This window comes from Cyprinodon tularosa, unplaced genomic scaffold, assembly GCF_016077235.1.
Source record: "Cyprinodon tularosa strain WSP-4 unplaced genomic scaffold, ASM1607723v1 ctg900, whole genome shotgun sequence".
In the NCBI taxonomy this organism is placed as follows: domain Eukaryota; kingdom Metazoa; phylum Chordata; class Actinopteri; order Cyprinodontiformes; family Cyprinodontidae; genus Cyprinodon; species Cyprinodon tularosa.
The window spans coordinates 144,817-161,348 of NW_024039675.1; the positions used below are offsets into that span (position 1 = coordinate 144,817).

The 16,532-nt window shown below is 40.4% G+C and overlaps 1 protein-coding gene across 5 annotated transcripts in view; it reads right to left on the bottom strand.

Moving 5' to 3' along the window:
- Positions 1 to 13,659, bottom strand: part of spg11 (SPG11 vesicle trafficking associated, spatacsin) — a 49,309-nt gene extending 35,650 nt beyond the window's left edge. For all 5 annotated transcript variants that reach the window (XM_038274248.1, XM_038274247.1, XM_038274246.1 and 2 more), the window contains exons 1-12: positions 13,341 to 13,659; positions 11,371 to 11,558; positions 11,078 to 11,299; positions 10,732 to 10,921; positions 8,969 to 9,106; positions 8,107 to 8,486; positions 7,474 to 7,619; positions 7,260 to 7,389; positions 4,637 to 4,792; positions 4,372 to 4,541; positions 4,084 to 4,260; positions 1,270 to 1,341 (exon numbers count right to left, since the gene is read on the bottom strand). In XM_038274248.1, the coding sequence (XP_038130176.1) occupies positions 1,270 to 1,341; positions 4,084 to 4,260; positions 4,372 to 4,541; positions 4,637 to 4,792; positions 7,260 to 7,389; positions 7,474 to 7,619; positions 8,107 to 8,486; positions 8,969 to 9,106; positions 10,732 to 10,921; positions 11,078 to 11,299; positions 11,371 to 11,558; positions 13,341 to 13,540 (2,169 nt within the window). In that variant the 5' untranslated portion in view covers positions 13,541 to 13,659. The remainder of the gene's footprint in view (positions 1 to 1,269; positions 1,342 to 4,083; positions 4,261 to 4,371; positions 4,542 to 4,636; positions 4,793 to 7,259; positions 7,390 to 7,473; positions 7,620 to 8,106; positions 8,487 to 8,968; positions 9,107 to 10,731; positions 10,922 to 11,077; positions 11,300 to 11,370; positions 11,559 to 13,340) is intronic.
- Between the last annotated feature and the right edge of the window lie 2,873 nt (positions 13,660 to 16,532).

Genomic DNA, 16,532 nt, shown 5'->3' on the forward strand with positions numbered 1-16,532 from the left:
CTGCACTAAAGTGCAGCAGTTCAGGAACAAGGATATTAAAGTCTTGCATTACAAATCTTTTAAACACACCAATTTTAGTTATGGTTGCACAAGCAATAAAGTCTCAGTCATTCAATCAACAAAACGTAATTAACAGAGTCTGAATTACAAGAAGCAACAAATGTGGCAGAAATTAGTGCTCATACACGCCATCTGATAGGTGAATAACTTGGACATAGGGACCACTTTGCTTCATTCTGTTTCATTTTATGTCAATAGTTATGCTGCTATAGGCTTTGGCTGCTGGAGGACATAGAGACTACTTTTGATTATACCTCTTCTCTCCTATTTTGCAGTATTTGTTAGTTCAATACCTAACTTTATGTTCTCTATGCTTTTCTTCATCATAGATATCCATCTGTTCTGGATCTGTTGGACTGTGACACTGCCCCGGGCAGCTTTTTTTCTGAATCTGAATAGATTTCTTTTTTAAAATTTTACGTTGTAGTTGGATGAGTTTAACTCACCTACTTAACTGATTTAAACTCTTTTCATCCAAGCTAGAGCCTGTATTTCCTCTCCACTGTCGCTACATTCATGCTCTGTGTGAGGGATTGCTGTTGAGTCGATGAGTCGTTGCACTAAGCTGGTTTTCCTTAGAAATCTTTAAACCAATCTGACTATATGATCTGGTTGAATTGTCTCTGTAAAGTGTCTTAAGATGACGTGTTGTGAATTGGCCCTGTATAAATTAACTGAATTGAATTACTGTCCTGTAATATAATGCCTCATATTCTGCTGGTATCTACAGGACAATACTTGACAGACAGAAAACGGTTTGGCTAAAATTCCAAAAAAGCAAACACATTATCAAACAAAAATACTGTTTTCCACATCATTTCTGGAGAGCAATAAGATCTGGCAAACGTATGACATTCCATTTAGGGCAAATAAGATATGATAACAGGCTGAAGGTTTAAAAGGCCTTTAAATTTACAGTCACAGTTGTCATTTGGATCTTAAACTCTGTTGTTTTTATGTTTTATTTTATGCAAATAACTGCAGTTCCATGTTTGGACGCAGTTTATCAAAAGCTGATTATTTGGTTTTCTTGCTTTGCGCTAACCTTGCCTGCAAGCTAAACTCTAACTGAATTTCGTATTCACAAACACACAACAGTCCATCTTGTCCCGCGCCCGCTTCAACAGTTTGAGACAGCTGGAAACAGATGCTAAAGGATGAGTTATATGGTAACTCTTTATGGTGTTTGCTGTAAATAGACGGACTCACCAATAATTCCCGGAGGTTCCTGTCTTTGGTGTAAAGGCAGATGCTGTGAAGCTCCTTCTTCACACTTAGACCCTGCAGATGACAATATGTTGCAGCTCAACTTTAACATTGCCAGGAAAATGAACAGCGAGTCACGCCAAGGTGACAGTGGCACCAGAGGTAGGGTTGCTCCCTACCTTGATGTTAGGAAACCCCTGCACCGTTTGCTTCAGTCGATGATGAGATCAGTCTAGCTTACAGCCCAGTACTAATGCAAGAAAGACTAAATGTAGGGATTCAGCTAAAGAATATTCAGCTTATCGCCACAGATGTGCATCTTTAATTTCGAATGACATAAAAAATGTCAATCACAAAAATAATGTCAATCATTATACTTAATTGGAACAGTTTCACTATTTAGTGAGAGAGGAAACGTTCCTTGATGATCCAGCTAAACTAGCTGAACCTTCTCATTTTTATCTGGTAGCTCCGTTATCCTCATCGTTATCTTTCTTAGGTGTACTAAGAACTAAATTCTAACTCTTTTCATCATATCCTGCCTTACATAATTCTAAATAATGCTTCTTGCTGTAGATGTCAATTCAATTGTTAATTTGATAGTAACAGTTAAGTAAGTACTGGTCATCACTTTAGTCTGTTGTTTGCATCACAATACATGTAGCCATGCTAATTCTAATTCTTTTTTTCAAAGTTTTTACGGCACTAGTGGCTTGTTTTTATGGCCAGTAGGCTGACAGGAAAGGTGGTATGAGAGAGGGGGAGGGGGATGCGGGAAAGGACCACGAGCCGGATTCAAACCCAGGTCGCCCCCATCGAGGACTAAGGCCTCCATAAATGGGTCGTGTGCGCTACCCATTGTGCCACCACAGCCAACCCAGAGGAGCAGATTTGAAACTTTTCTCCAATTCACGAGAAGCTTTGAGGTGACAGCTGAGAACCAGAAAGGAGCTGTAGCTTTTTAGACATTCACCCTCTCCACAGAACACTAATGGTATCCATAGGAAATTTGAGCTATTACCACCTGCCTCCCCTTTATGTGTAAAAAACAGATGGTTGGAACACCCATGCTTTTACATACTGATATAGAAGAAGAATTAACTTTATTGTCATTACACTGTCACAAGTAAAGAGCAACAAAATTAAATCAGCATTAAACAGCAGTTTGGGGTTAAGGGTCTTGCTTAAGGACCCAGAGTGGCAGTCTGTGGGAGTGGGGCTTGAACTCAGGACTTCTGGGATCCAAGCACAATGCCCAAACCACTAGGTCTCTAGGTTTATCTGTACAGAACCCTCCTTTGGACAGGACTACAGAGTCAGTTCAGGTGTAGGTCCAGCAGAGGGTGTGCTTCATATGCCTCCATCTCCCTCAGGATCTGCTGGAAGCGTCTACAGCCACAATCTAGTCTGTCTTGGAATCATCCATGAGACCAAAATAAACAGGACAGTGGATACTGAGGACCAGTCTTTAGATGCTAATTTAGTCAATTAGTCTCCTGTTAGACTAAAAACAATGTTGGTAAAGTAAACTGAAAAATATTGCAAATACTAAGTAAGATCAATAAAAAAAATAAAGTGATTGCTATTATCTTTTTAACAAGGGTGTCAGGTTCCCTTGGCTGCAGCTTCAGTCTCCTGTCCCTCATGCATGCTGTATTGCATCTAAAATGGGTTATTCCGGAACAAATCTCATTGTGCTCTGTACAATGACAAATAAAGGCATTCTGATTCTGATTTAACTCACCAGAAACTCTCCCTCAGGCTAGTTACTTATTCCAACTGGCAAATTTTTCCTATAATTACATTTTTCAGGTAAGAAATACATATTTGACTAAACATAGCTTCTGCTCTGAGAAAGTTACAAATACCCGATTCAGTCCCCACAGCATCCACTCTGGGTTCCTGAGCAAAACCCTTAACCCCACACTGATCCCCGGGCGACACACAATGGCAGCCCACTGCTCCCCGAGAGGATGGGTTAAATGCAGAGAGTGAATTTCTCCAATCTGAGATTTATTAAATATTATTTTCAGAGAGAGAATGAAAGAATGAATGAAAGGAGAGACAGAGAGGGAATAGAGGAGGAGAGAGAGAGAGAGAGGAGGAGAGGGGGACAGAGTGGAACACAGGTGGAATAAAGGTAAAGAGGGACAAAATTACCTATAACCCATATTTAGAGTAATTTATAGAAATATATCCTCCCATTATAGATCTGTTCAACTCATCATATTCAGTGGAATTACATCTGGTTTCACTTTCTATGTCTCTTAAAGCATAAGATGTTGAATTTGGGGTTAGCTTTTCACTTAATAAGTTCTTGTATTTTAAAGGAATATATATATTCCTTTAAAATACATAAATATATTTCTCTATTACCTTTTTTAATAACTGCGTTTTTTTCCTATTGTCCAAACTGTGCAGAAAGTGACGGAATAAAACTGTTCAGACAGAAATAAATTTGCTAAAATATTAAAGCATACCAATGCATTTAATTTTACAACAGCATCATGTATTCATCATCTTATAAAGACTTTTATAAATACCTATATATGTAAAATATGAAATATTTATTCAATATGGTTTATTTAATATGGTGTACCCCGCCTCTCGCCCATTGACTGCTGGAGATAGGCACCAGCACCACTCGCGACCCCAATTGGGACAAGCGTGTAAGATAATGGATGGATGGATGGATGGTTTATTTGAATGTTTCAGTCACTGAAATGGGTCAAGATCCTTTGATTAGGGATACTGTCATCCCTGAGTAAAAAGATAGATGGACCATGATACTCGTTTCCTATTGGAATATGTTCCTACCATGTTAGTGAGGAGTGTTTTAGCAGTCTGCAGGTTCCCGGACTGCAAGCAGGACAATACATGGTTCAGCCCCACCATCCTCAGAGCAGACAGATGCTGCTCAGGTCGATTCAGTCTCCACATCACAGCCTGAGCTCTCGGGATCTGGTTGGTAAGAACTGCCTGATAGATCGCTTCCTGCAAAGAATAAACAAGTCAATATTTGGGTTCTATTGAATGGACACGTCACAGTGACAAAATATGAAGAATTTTTAAATTAGGATAAATGGAATGTGAGAGAAAATATACCTCAGTGGTAAGCTGCTCCCATTCATCTCCTTCATCCTCCCTGGGAGGAGCAGCACCACTGTTAGACGTGCTGCTCTCTGAGGACCAGGGAAACCTCTTCAAATAATTCCTCAACTCTGTCACATATGTATCCAGGATTTTCACACTGTTCAGTACATCAGAGTTTTCACCTGCAAATTAAAGCATCATATCAGGTCAAAGTCTCTGAAGGCAAAATACTAAAAACACATTTCGATAAAATGTTACTGTTTGCAGTTTGTCTTACAGTGTGGTAGCAAGAGCACCGAGCGGATCTGTGTGTTGATGAAGCTCAGAGTGAGGTTGAGCAGCTGCTCAGAGAACTGTCTGCTCTGAGCCTCACTGTTTAAATCTCTGACAGTTGAACACAACAGGTCCAACGCAAGAAACAGCTCCTGGACACCTACATAGGGATGCGTGCGTGGACGGGAGATCAACAGAATTACACACGGTTAGAAACACTAAATAGTTGCATCACTCTAACTGGCTTCTGATATTCAAGTGGAAAAACCTTTAAGCATCTTTTTAAAGAGACATTTTAAATCCCATATCATAGAGGTTTCTAGAATTACTTCTTTCATCTGCAGAATATTGAAAAAATTAGAAATATCCTGTCTAGGGGTGATGCAGAGAAACTGGTTCATGTATTTGTTACTTCAAGGCTGGACTATTGTAATTCTTTACTATCAGGAAGTCCACAAACTGTAGTTAAAAGCCTTCAGCTGATCCAAAATGCTGCAGCCAGAGTTATGATGAAAATTAAAAAGAGAGATCATATCTCTCCTATCCTGGCTTCTCTTCATTGGCTTCCTGTTAAATCCAGAATAGAATTTAAAATCCTCCTTCTCACATATAAAGCCTTAAATGGCCAAGCTCCATCTGATATCAGAGATCTGATTGTTCCTTATGTTCCTAACAGAGCACTTCACTCTCAATCTGCAGATTTTTTAGTTATCAGGCTCCTCTCCTGGGAACCAACTACCAGTTTTAGTCCGTGAGGCAGACACCCTGTCTACTTCTAAGGGTAGACTTAAAACTTTCCTTTTTGATAAAGCTTATAGTTAGGGTGGCTCAGGTTATTCTGAGCTATCTCTATAGTTATGCTGCTATAGGGTTAGACCGCTGGAGGACATAGAGACCCCTATTTCATCATACTGCTTCATTCTATCTCAGCTTTATCTCATTCTGCAGTGTTTGTTAGTTCACCCTATAACTTTAGATTCTCTCTGCTTTCCCCATCATAGTAGCTTCATCTGGTCTTCCTGTTTGGCTGTGACAACATTCTTAAGAAGGACAATGGCTGAGCTGCTGCTGCTGCCATTGACTTTCTGATCCTCTTCTACAGGGGATACATGTGGGCGTGTTGTCTTCTTCTCATAGACATAGCTTGGCTAAGGTTTTAATCTCTTTCACCTTCTAGAGTACTGGGTCATTATCTGTTTTGCTGCATTTCTCATTACAGTATCTGCTACTGTGTTATTAAGCCCTTGTGCTTCCCTCACATAGGAAATACATCTACATCAGTACAGCTTTGTTATCTTTCTGTGTATGCCATCCTCTCAAAACTAGAGTAACAGAAGGCCGCTCAGACTTAGCCTGGCTCGGTTAGGGTGGTTTCTTCCTGCTAAAGGGTAGATTTCCTCTCCACTGTCCCCACATGCTGATTGGTAATGTTCCTTAGCTCTTATTCAGTCTGTTCCTTCACTTTATCTCCATTCACTGTAACCTCATAGATCAAACTCTTGTCTTTCCAGAGCAAACTCCCTCCCTTTAGACAGACTTTTTTTTGCTCTTTCCACAGATTAGCTGTGCTGCACTTCAGACCTTTAACGGTTCAGTGAAATCCAATGATGGATGTGTGGCCAATGGCAGAAAGCTTTAAAGGAATAGTACACCCAAAACATGATTAGCCTTCATTTTCTACTCACCCCCATGCTGAACAACACTCTGGAGTACTTTTGTGATATCTCAAATGCATCTGAAGATCTGGGAGGCTTCTTGCTGTCTGCTGACATTCAAATGGAGGTCTATGGTGCCCGAGGCAGAAAGGTCCATAAAAGTCCACAAAAAACATGTCAATATTCCTCCATACTGCTCGTCCAATGTATTCCAAGTGTCCTGAGTGGGTAGCATCCAGAATTTACTCGAAACGAAGTCATTGAAACGAAAGTCCCTGTTTTTAGAGCATAAACAGTAGTGTATAGGATTTCCTGAAAAGCGCATTCACGAGCCTACGGAAACTGCGGCAGACCAAGCCAGATGAAAGTGCGCATTCAGCGTCTGCTCTGCCGATAATGCAAGCGTATAAGAAGAAATGTGCTGTTTACCTGTGCAAAGAAAGAAACAACGAAAGAAAAATGTCTGAGGACTTCAGTGTTGAGGAAGAGCATGAGTTCTTTGCTGAGCTGAATGCGCACTTTCATCTGGTTTGGTCTGCCGCGGTTTCCGTAGACTCATGAACGCGCATTTAGGAAATCCTATACACTACTGTTTATGCTCTAAAAACATTCTAAATGACTTCGTTTCGAGTAAATTATGGACGCTACCAACTCAGGACACTTGGAATACATTGGACGAGCAGTATGGAGGAATATTGACACGTTTTTTGTGGACTTTTATGGACCTTTCTGCCTCGGGCGCCATGGACCTCCATTATTTGAATGTCAGCAGACAGCAAGAAGCCTCCCAGATCTCCAGATGCATTTGAGATATCAAAAAAGTACTCCAGAGTGTTGTTCAGCATGGGGGTGAGTAGAAAATGAAGGCTAATCATGTTTTGGGTGTACTATTCCTTTAATATCACCCCTGAATGTTGTTTTATCCTCATACACACTGTTCTGAAGTAACTATTTATAACCAAGCATACATACTGTCTTTGAGACTTTGCTTGGAGTCTGCCGACTGCTCAGAAACACAGACTGATGCAGAGGAGTTCAGGAGATTTTCTTTGCTTTTCAGATACAAATCCACCGTGTCAAGCTGTCGGTTCTTCAATCCGGCCTGTATGAAAGAAAACAAAAACTAAATCATACAAAATCAATCAGTATGTGAGCCAATCAATAAATACTGGACTGATGTGCCTACCTGCAGGGCATGGAAGGGGATGGAGCAGTGCCCCCAGCTGTTGAGCTTACAGACTGCGTCCACCGTTGCTGCACTGCCAAATAGCATCAGCCTGCTTAATAGATCCTGCTGGGGCATGGAGAACATGACCTGGAACACACCTGACCCTGGAGGACACCAATCACACCATCAGTCTTAATAACCTTCCTTTATTACATAGCTGATTAGCGCAGTCTTTGAACATAAGAGCATTGAGGCCAGAACTGTCTGTTTTCTGCATCTAGCATCTTTCTATAAACATACATGCAGACTGGATGTATGCTGAGGAAAGGCTAAAGAAATTATATGCATATTATAAATGATCAGGAGTTATAGTATATTGGATGTTTATAGGTGCATAAGGAAGCTGGAGCTGAATTCATATTTAATTGAAGCTAGTAAAAACTGTCCTGAAGTTAAAATGTGTTGCATTTAAACAACAAAAACGTAGTTGATAAATATCGATTGGTCTTCATTAAAAACCTAAGGTAGATTATTTTTCTTAGACATGGTTGATATAACAATAATCCTGCTGTTAAAATGAGTTGTTTTTATCTTAAATTTCCATATGGACATTAAAAATAACACAAAATGCAGTGTCACTGCTTAGCTTACTCTTCAGCAGCAGCCTCTGCTGCCGCTCTCCGCTGTGCTGAACTGGAACGGCCACGTCTTCTGACTGGTGGTAGCTCAAACTCCCAGACTCCATATCCCATAAGGCCACTGTGGTCTGAGTGTTACCAGGAGTGACGAACGTCAAAAGTGCAGAGAACTCAGAAACAGCAAGCAGACATGGGGTGGATGTTTCAGGGACAGAGAAATGCACCACCGCTCCCCCTGACGGCGCTCTGCTCTGGGAGGAGGCTGAAGCGGAGCTGGCCTGCAGGTGGGGAAGCGAATAGAACCACGGCCTCTCTGCAGGCTTAGACGGGGGGGAGGGAGAAGCAACCTGCTGGGCTCTGCTGCACATCAACGCTAGACGAGTTTCCCAAGAGCTAAAAGAGAGAAAAATGGGAAAAATGTCACCTAACATCTAAGATACTCTTAAGTGTAATTTAACATCCAGGCGCCAAATCAGCAAAGATGGTTGTGGGTGTGACTGCCATGCTGTGAGCGGTTAAAATAATTATAACAAATACACAGGTCTCGATTTAACATCTATTACCAAATCCAATAAAACATTAACAATTGATGGAGGGATTGAACATGCTTGTGTCCTTAGCGTGATCTCTAAGCACATATGCAAGATGCCAAACATGCTAATGCAAGGTGTGTACGCATCAGCCAATACTGATACAGGGATATAGTCTGGCCAAAGTGTTAATTTATCTTTACTAAGCTAAACTGGGAATCATTTATTATAGGTTGAAGGTTGTTCTGTAGGAAAAGCTGCCCAAAACAGTCCAAAGCTGGTTTCATTTCAAAGTGTTCTGTATCTAACTGTTCTGCTGTTAAAAGCAGGAGGATTTTTTTCTACCGGTCATCACAGAGCGCTGATCCAAGAGCAGCCAGACAGTGACTGGAGCTGGACAGGCTGTCCTGGTCTCTGTGGTCTTTATGCTGAAGAGGGACATTGGACTGGGGTCCGACACAGAGTAGGTGGTCTGGGTGCAGTCTGGAAGACAGTTTCACTGTGTTAGCAGGATGCAGATATACTGAAACATATCTACTCAAAGAGATCTACTAAAATAGAGCTAATAAAAATATCAACAAAAACAGATATATTGAATATTATCTAGTAAATCAAATATGCAAAAACATAACAAAATCGATCTACTAGAACAAATCTACTAAAAAGATCAACAAAAACAGATCAACAAAAACAGATATACTAAAGAAAATCTAGTAAATCACATAGGCAAAAACAGAAAAAAATAGATCTATAACAACAAATCTACTACATTAAATCTTCAAAAACAGATCAACAAAAACAGATACTAAAAAATTAATGAATAGATACTAAATAGAATCTACTAAAATAGAACAAAACAGATCTACTTAAGCAAATCTACTACATTAAATCTATTAAAACAGATCACCAAAAACAGATCTACAAAAAAAAAACAAAAACAGATATATTAAATATAATCTAGTAAATCAAATATACTAAAACAGAACAAAACAGATCTACTGGAACAAATCTACTACATTAAATCTACAAAAACAGACCTACCGAAAACAGATCAACAAAAATAGATACTAAATAATGAATAGCTACTAAATAGAATCTACTAAAACAGAACAAAACAGATCTACTAAAACAAGATGTACAAAAACAGATCTGCTGAATCAAATCTACAAATATCCCCAAATGCAGGACCAACAGACTGCTGAACTCCTTTGCGCCCGAGCCATCAAGCTGTACAACTCCTCACTTGGAGGAAGGAGGAGGTGATAGGAAGAGGGACAATGGTCAGCACCCCCCCTCCTTGGACATCTTATGCAAAACATTACCTATTTTCACTCGTGCAATATTCTTCTCTCTCCCTGTGCAATAACACATGCCAACTACTGTTTAGCCTGTTTAAGTTTTTTGTTGTTTTATGAGGTCAGTACATCTCTGCAGTACAAGTGCAATAATCCATCAACTACTATGATGTCTTCCCTTGGCTCTCTACTGTGCAGATGTTTTTATATCTAAGGGAAACATATTCCAGGACATTACAACTTTTGTTTAATATACTTTTTTGTTACTATATAAATTCTTTTTATATTGTCTATTGCAATCGTTATTTTTAATGGCATCTTGCTTTAACTCTTTGTACTCTATACAAGCTAATGGAAACATAATTTCCCTGAAGGAGTAATCCCAAGGGATTAATAAAGTTGAGTCTAAGTCTAACTCGAAAACAGACCTACTTAATCAGATCTACAATAACAGATTTACTAAATCAGATTTACTAAAATAGATCTACACAAACAGATCTACAAAGAGCCTGGGAAACGATCCTCTGATGGGAGTGGCTCAGATCTGATTTCTCTTTAAGGTCAGAAATCAGAACTGGACCTTGAAAAAGTCAGATAGAAGCAGAACATGAGCAAACTGATCTGATTTGGGTCATGCTGGGTGAACGCAGCAATTATGAGCTTATTGATCAGACGAGAAAGCGGATTTTATTTCCAGATCATTTCATTTGAATCAGATCGATTTCTATTGTGTCAAATCATGTGAGTTTCAGAGATTAGGATTCCTTAAACACAAAGATAAACCTTAAACAAAAAAAAAACTGACTCCTGTACCTGAAATAGTAGTTAAGGTCAACGGCTACAGCTGCATGAGACTGGGTTACAGCTACAGCTGTGCTGAGATCTGCTGACACCTGAACCAGGCAGAAAGAGGAGGAGGGAGATGAAGAGCTGAGGTCATCCTCCAGGTAGGCGGGGAGGTTGATGCTGGCCAGCAGGGTGCCATCGGTTACAGCAAACACATCTGGTGGGGAGGAAAGATCAGGAAAATGCCAGAAATACAACATATGCTAACAAACAGGCTTGGTGATGATGATGATGACACCTTGGCTCTGCTGCTTCAGTTAAAGCTTAAAGCAGCTTAATTAGCATTCAGTGTGAGAATGTTTTTGCAGGATACGTATGAGTCCATCTGAGCTGAGGGTGAACAGGGTTTCTCCACAGAGCTGAACAGCTGCATGCTGGGTCCTGCTGATTGGCTGCAAGTGATGGCAGGACATCATCTTCGCTTCTCCTGATTCTCGTTCCCACTGCAGCTGCAGCAACCAGCTCCAGTTCACCAGCAGACGACTGCGGCCGTCCACAAAGCACAGGACCTGCACAGAGTCCAGCTCACACACACCTGGAGACAAAAGCCCAGCCGCTCAGTCTGAGACCAAATGATCAGGAGACAACGTGCAGTAGAGGACTCACTGTGGTTCTTCTCTCCGATCGCCTCCAGCAGACGGTCTGCAGAACATTTCTGCACGCTCAGCAAAGAAACGGGGACGGAGGGTTCAGCTTCAGCCTGCAGCAGCTTCAGGTCACCTTGAGATCCAACAGCCAGCAGGTGGAAACTGCTGACGCTCCGACTGCTGGCCGTCACCTCCTCCCAGCTGAAGCTGCCGACAAAGGATCAGTTTCAGGTTCACCATATAAGAACAAATTCATCTGGAGACGATTTCTTACAACGCCTCTAAACTGGAGACGCATCATTCTGACACCTGGATTGGATATCTGCTCAGATATTAGCCGGATCGGATTGCTGTGATTTCCTATCGGAGATCCAATCAGGTGCATCTTTACATAGTCAATAAATAATATAAAGTCAATTTATCCATTTGTTACCTCTTTTCAACAATGTTTATGTTAAGGCTAAAGCATTCATGGCAAGATATATGGCTTATCCATTTATCGGATGAATCGGATCCGGGCGCTCAGCCCAGATATCAGTATGGGATCGGTTCAGAAAACTTGGATCGGTGCATCTCCAGTCTCCAGCGTTCTGAATGTAACTGATCCGATCTTCTGGTTCTGTTCTCTTCAGTAATATTTTTCAGGACCCGAGGTACGAGTAAGAATCTGGGGCATTTCTTAGTGCAGCGTAGAACCTGGCTGACCCTGAACTTCTAAGGCCCAAGGGTGAACATGATCCTCACAGAGATTTCTTTTTTTTTTCCACCCAGGCTTTATTTTAGTTTCTGCCCTTACAAAGACCATGCAATATCATAAAGTATAAATCAGAAGCATGCAGTGATAGATTATATTAAAAAAGTATAAAAATAACAAAATAATCAATAAACATGAACAAACAGCAGCAGCCTCCCCTCCACCCTGAGCTTAGGCTGTGCTAATGTTAATGAACTAATAAACCAAAACAAAACAGAGACAGAAAAAATGGGGGAGGGGGAACAGAGACAAAAAAAAAAGGGGGGGGGGGGGGGTGTTATGGTCTTAGGTAAAAAACAAATGAGTAAAGCATAAGGTCAAGGGCCTTTAGATGCAAAACCCCATCGTGCACCGCAACCTATTTTTGCAAAATATTCTAACATAAATTCGCCAAATATAAGAGGTTTAAAGAAAGCATTTTAGTTTTAGTATAATTTAGTTTGTTGAAAGGATTTTACAGTTTGAAGAAATAGAAAATGACACCATATGCCAACCGCCACAAGGATATGCATGACAAGGAAGGCCTATATATACGACATGCATCATTTAGGTAGTTAACATCGTATTACTTCTTGAGCTCCTTGAATTCTTTACTGTCATATGTAAGTGCTTCGGCCGGAGAGTAAGTGTTGGGGCCGTGGCCCTCGCACGCTGAAATTAAGAGCGGCCCTGAAAAAGAAATGCTGCAAAGTCTGATTTAGACCTGAATATTCTGACATCACCAAGATTTCTGCTGCCTTGTTTGGCGTTTTTTCTTGTTGTCTTAAACTTATGATTACAAGGTTCAGTTATTAATAATGTTTTATGTGGATTTATGTAAAGTGTCAGCGCTTTTTAAAAGAACAGAAACCATCTGGGTGTTGTTTGTATTAATCAGCAGCAGAGGACTGTTTAGGTCCCCAACATTAAAGATGCTTTCTCTCTTCGAATCGACGAGATGGTTAAATAAATCCATCACAAATTACAGGAACTAAAAAGAATAAAACAGAAAGGAGGAAGTTTAACAGAAAAGTAAAACTTCAAACTGCTCAGTCATCACTTTAATCAATGCTGGTAAACCACTTTATGATCAATCAAAGCAGAAAAACAGGAGCAAATGTTACATTCATTCAGCACTGTTTTGGTTAAACCCTCAGACTCCCTGCTGACTGACTTCTCTTCATTGTTTTGGTTAATCTCATAACAAGCAGGGAGCACGTGACGGGGTAACCGGAAGTGGAGGTGTCTGAACTCACTCTGAGAAGTGGCCGTCCGCTGAGCACCGGGGGGCCCTCCTGTCCCCAGGGGCCCACAGCATCAATTGGCCGGAGCCCCCCAGGCAGCAGAGCCGGGAACCTGCGGGACACATCTGGGCCTTCCTGAGGTCTGCCAGCTGATCACCTGCCTGGTCCTCAGGAACCAGCAGGACCTCCAAGGGGCTCCTGCTGTCAAACATCTCCTCGCAGCTTGAGGACGGAGTCTGAACCCGAACCTTCACAACATCTAAACATCAGCTTCACAGCCGATAAGCTTCCTTTTCCTTTCAGTCACGTGACACAACAGTCAGCTGATCGATCCCGACCAATCAGGAAGCTCTAAACGGACCCACGCTGAGCTACCAGCAGCTGCAGTCTTCAGTCAATAGGAGGCGGTAGGAGGGCGGTCAGACCATAGATATCTGTGGGTCAGACCGCTTAGCAGGACCATAGATATCCATAATAAAGGTATTTATTATGGATATCTATGAGCAGGACCCTACCAATTACGGAAGTAACGCGGCCGTGGCTCTTTCAAAGTAAAAGCAACGTTTTCCGGTTGTTGAAAGAATCTCAGTTGTTCTTTTAAAACAGAGGTCACAAGGGCAACAGTGGTCATCAGGGCTACTTGATGGCTCATATGAATGGCTACCAATAGTTACCTATGAACTGAAGGGATCAGCGTTCACCTTAACTCCGTACTAATAAATATTTTCATTAGGAGAGGGGGAGGAAGGAGGGAAGGATGGAAGGAGGGAGAGAATGAAGAGAAAGAAAGGAAGGAAGGAAGGAAGGAAGGAAGGAAGGAAGGAAGGAAGGAAGGAAGGAAGGAAGGAAGGAAGGAAGGAAGGAAGGAAGGAAGGAAGGAAGGAGAGAGAGAACGAAACGGAAGGAAGAAAGGAAGGAAGGAGAGAGTGAACGAAAAGAAAGAAAGGAAGGAAGGAAGGAGAGAAAACTAAAAGGAAGGAAGGATTTGAAAGAAGTGAGGAAATGAGGAAGGGTAGGAGGAGGGAGAATGGAGGGTGAGAGGATTTTGAAGGAATGGAAGAAGGAAGGGATGGAGGCAACGAGGAAGGATAGAAGGAGGGAAATGGTGGAGGGAGTATTTGAAGAAATGATGGAAGGAAGGAAAGATACACGGAAGGAGGGAAGGAAATAAGAACTGGAGGGAATGAGTAAGGATGAAGGAGAGATAGGATGAAGGGAGGATTTGAAGAAATGGAGGAAGCAAGGAATGATAGAAGGATAAAAGGAAGGAAGGAAAGGAGGGAATGAGGGAGGGGGGATAGGATGGAGGGAGGATTTGAAGGAATGGAGGGAGGAAGGAAGGAAGGATCAGCGTTCACCTTAACTTCATACAAACTAAACATATTTTTATTCTTTCTTTTAGCTTCTTTTCTTTGTGATATTGTCATTTCGAAATCTCTGCAAATGCTTAAATACTCTGTATGATTAAAATGAAGAAATGCTCCATAAATTATTAAAAAAGTAGGGCAACAGAATAAAATAAAAATTTCAATCTGTGAATTGTGCTGATTTCAGAAGATGTTGTGGGCACCCCGTGAGGCCCCTGAGGGCCCCTTGGCACCTGCAGGCACCAAGATGGTGACCCCTTTTATGCCCATGTGAATATAGAAATGTTAGAATAATGTTTTTTTTTACCATTGCAAAGTTTTGTGTGGTTAATAGTTATATTCTTATCAGAAAATAAACTAGTTGTCCATAGTTGTGATCATTATTCAGTGTTTCCAGTAAATCCTTTCTACATTGGATGGGAAAGTTTAAATTACAGTTTTTCTAAAACTCTCTTCCCAGCCAATTTTACAGATGTTGCTGAAACCGTTGCTACTAAACTTTTTTTATTTATCCATCCATCCATCCATCCATCCATCCATCCATCCATCCATCCATCCATCCATCCATCCATCCATTTTCTAGCACACTTATCCCGAGTGAGGTTGCGAGGGGTGCTGGTGCCTACCTCCAGCAGTCAATGAGCGAGAGGAGGGGTACACCCTGGACAGGTCGCCATTCCATCGTAGGTTTGTATTCAGATAAAGCTTTAAATTTAATTAAAACTGAATTTTGTTAGTGATTAGTTTGATGCAAACCACTGATATAATTCATTCTCCTGCAACAGTCATAGTGACTGGTTATATTCAACTAGTCAGTTTATTAATCCATATGGAAATGTCTTGAATGAATTGTGTAACCCTTCTAAAACCATTTCCCGTCAACTCTGTTTATATTAAATGGTTCTGGGCTTAAATTAAACTTGTATTTCATACTGCTGCTTTCAAATTAAGTGTAAGTACATAATCTTCTTTAGCATTAGAAAAAAAAGTCTCCTTTGTTTTTTAAATGTTACATTTTTTATGTTTATTAAGTGAGTGGTCCAATACAGAATCCAATATATTTTAATTCAAGGGTCAGAAAACCTACTTTAGACCTACTGAGGCCCTCAACCGATTGAACGTAATAAAGGTTGAAGGTAAATCTGACATATATCCTCTTTTAAACCTTTTTTACAGATTAGGATTCAATGTGTTTTTCTATTTGTAAATGTTTTGAGCGGAAGTGTACATTGGACCTACAGAATGCAAAATAAAGAAAAATAGCGTTTAGTGTAAAGTAATCTTGCTACACACTCATGTGCAGTAGGTGGCGGTATACACCTTAAAGTTGCTTACGATCCGGCATAATAGAAAAGAAGAAGATTTTCTGGTTTTTAACAGAATTTCAAAATTGGATCTTACAAAAGACTTCTTTACCACTTTTGAATTTTGATATAATAAGATTTGTTTTTTTAACGGCATATAGAGAATCAAACTACGGTAATAACAATTTAATTCTTTTGGCCAAATTTTTCATACATTAGTGTTGATTTAAAAAAAATTACACCATCTCTCAATATTTCTATAAGTGAGATACTTTTATTAAAAGAAGTACTAACCCATTGTAAAAACCCTAAAGCCCAATCAATGATGCAATATACAGCATTGAGAATTTACTTAAAATTCAAGAGTCCTTTGGTTTTTTTATTTAATTACTATTTTTGTTTTCTAATTGTATAGGTTCTCTGTATGATTCTATTTGCTATATTATACATACTTTGTTCAGCTTCCTAAGATATTCAATTTCCAACTTTGTATAATTGTTTTGATATGTCTTATAATACTTTGATTCTTCAAT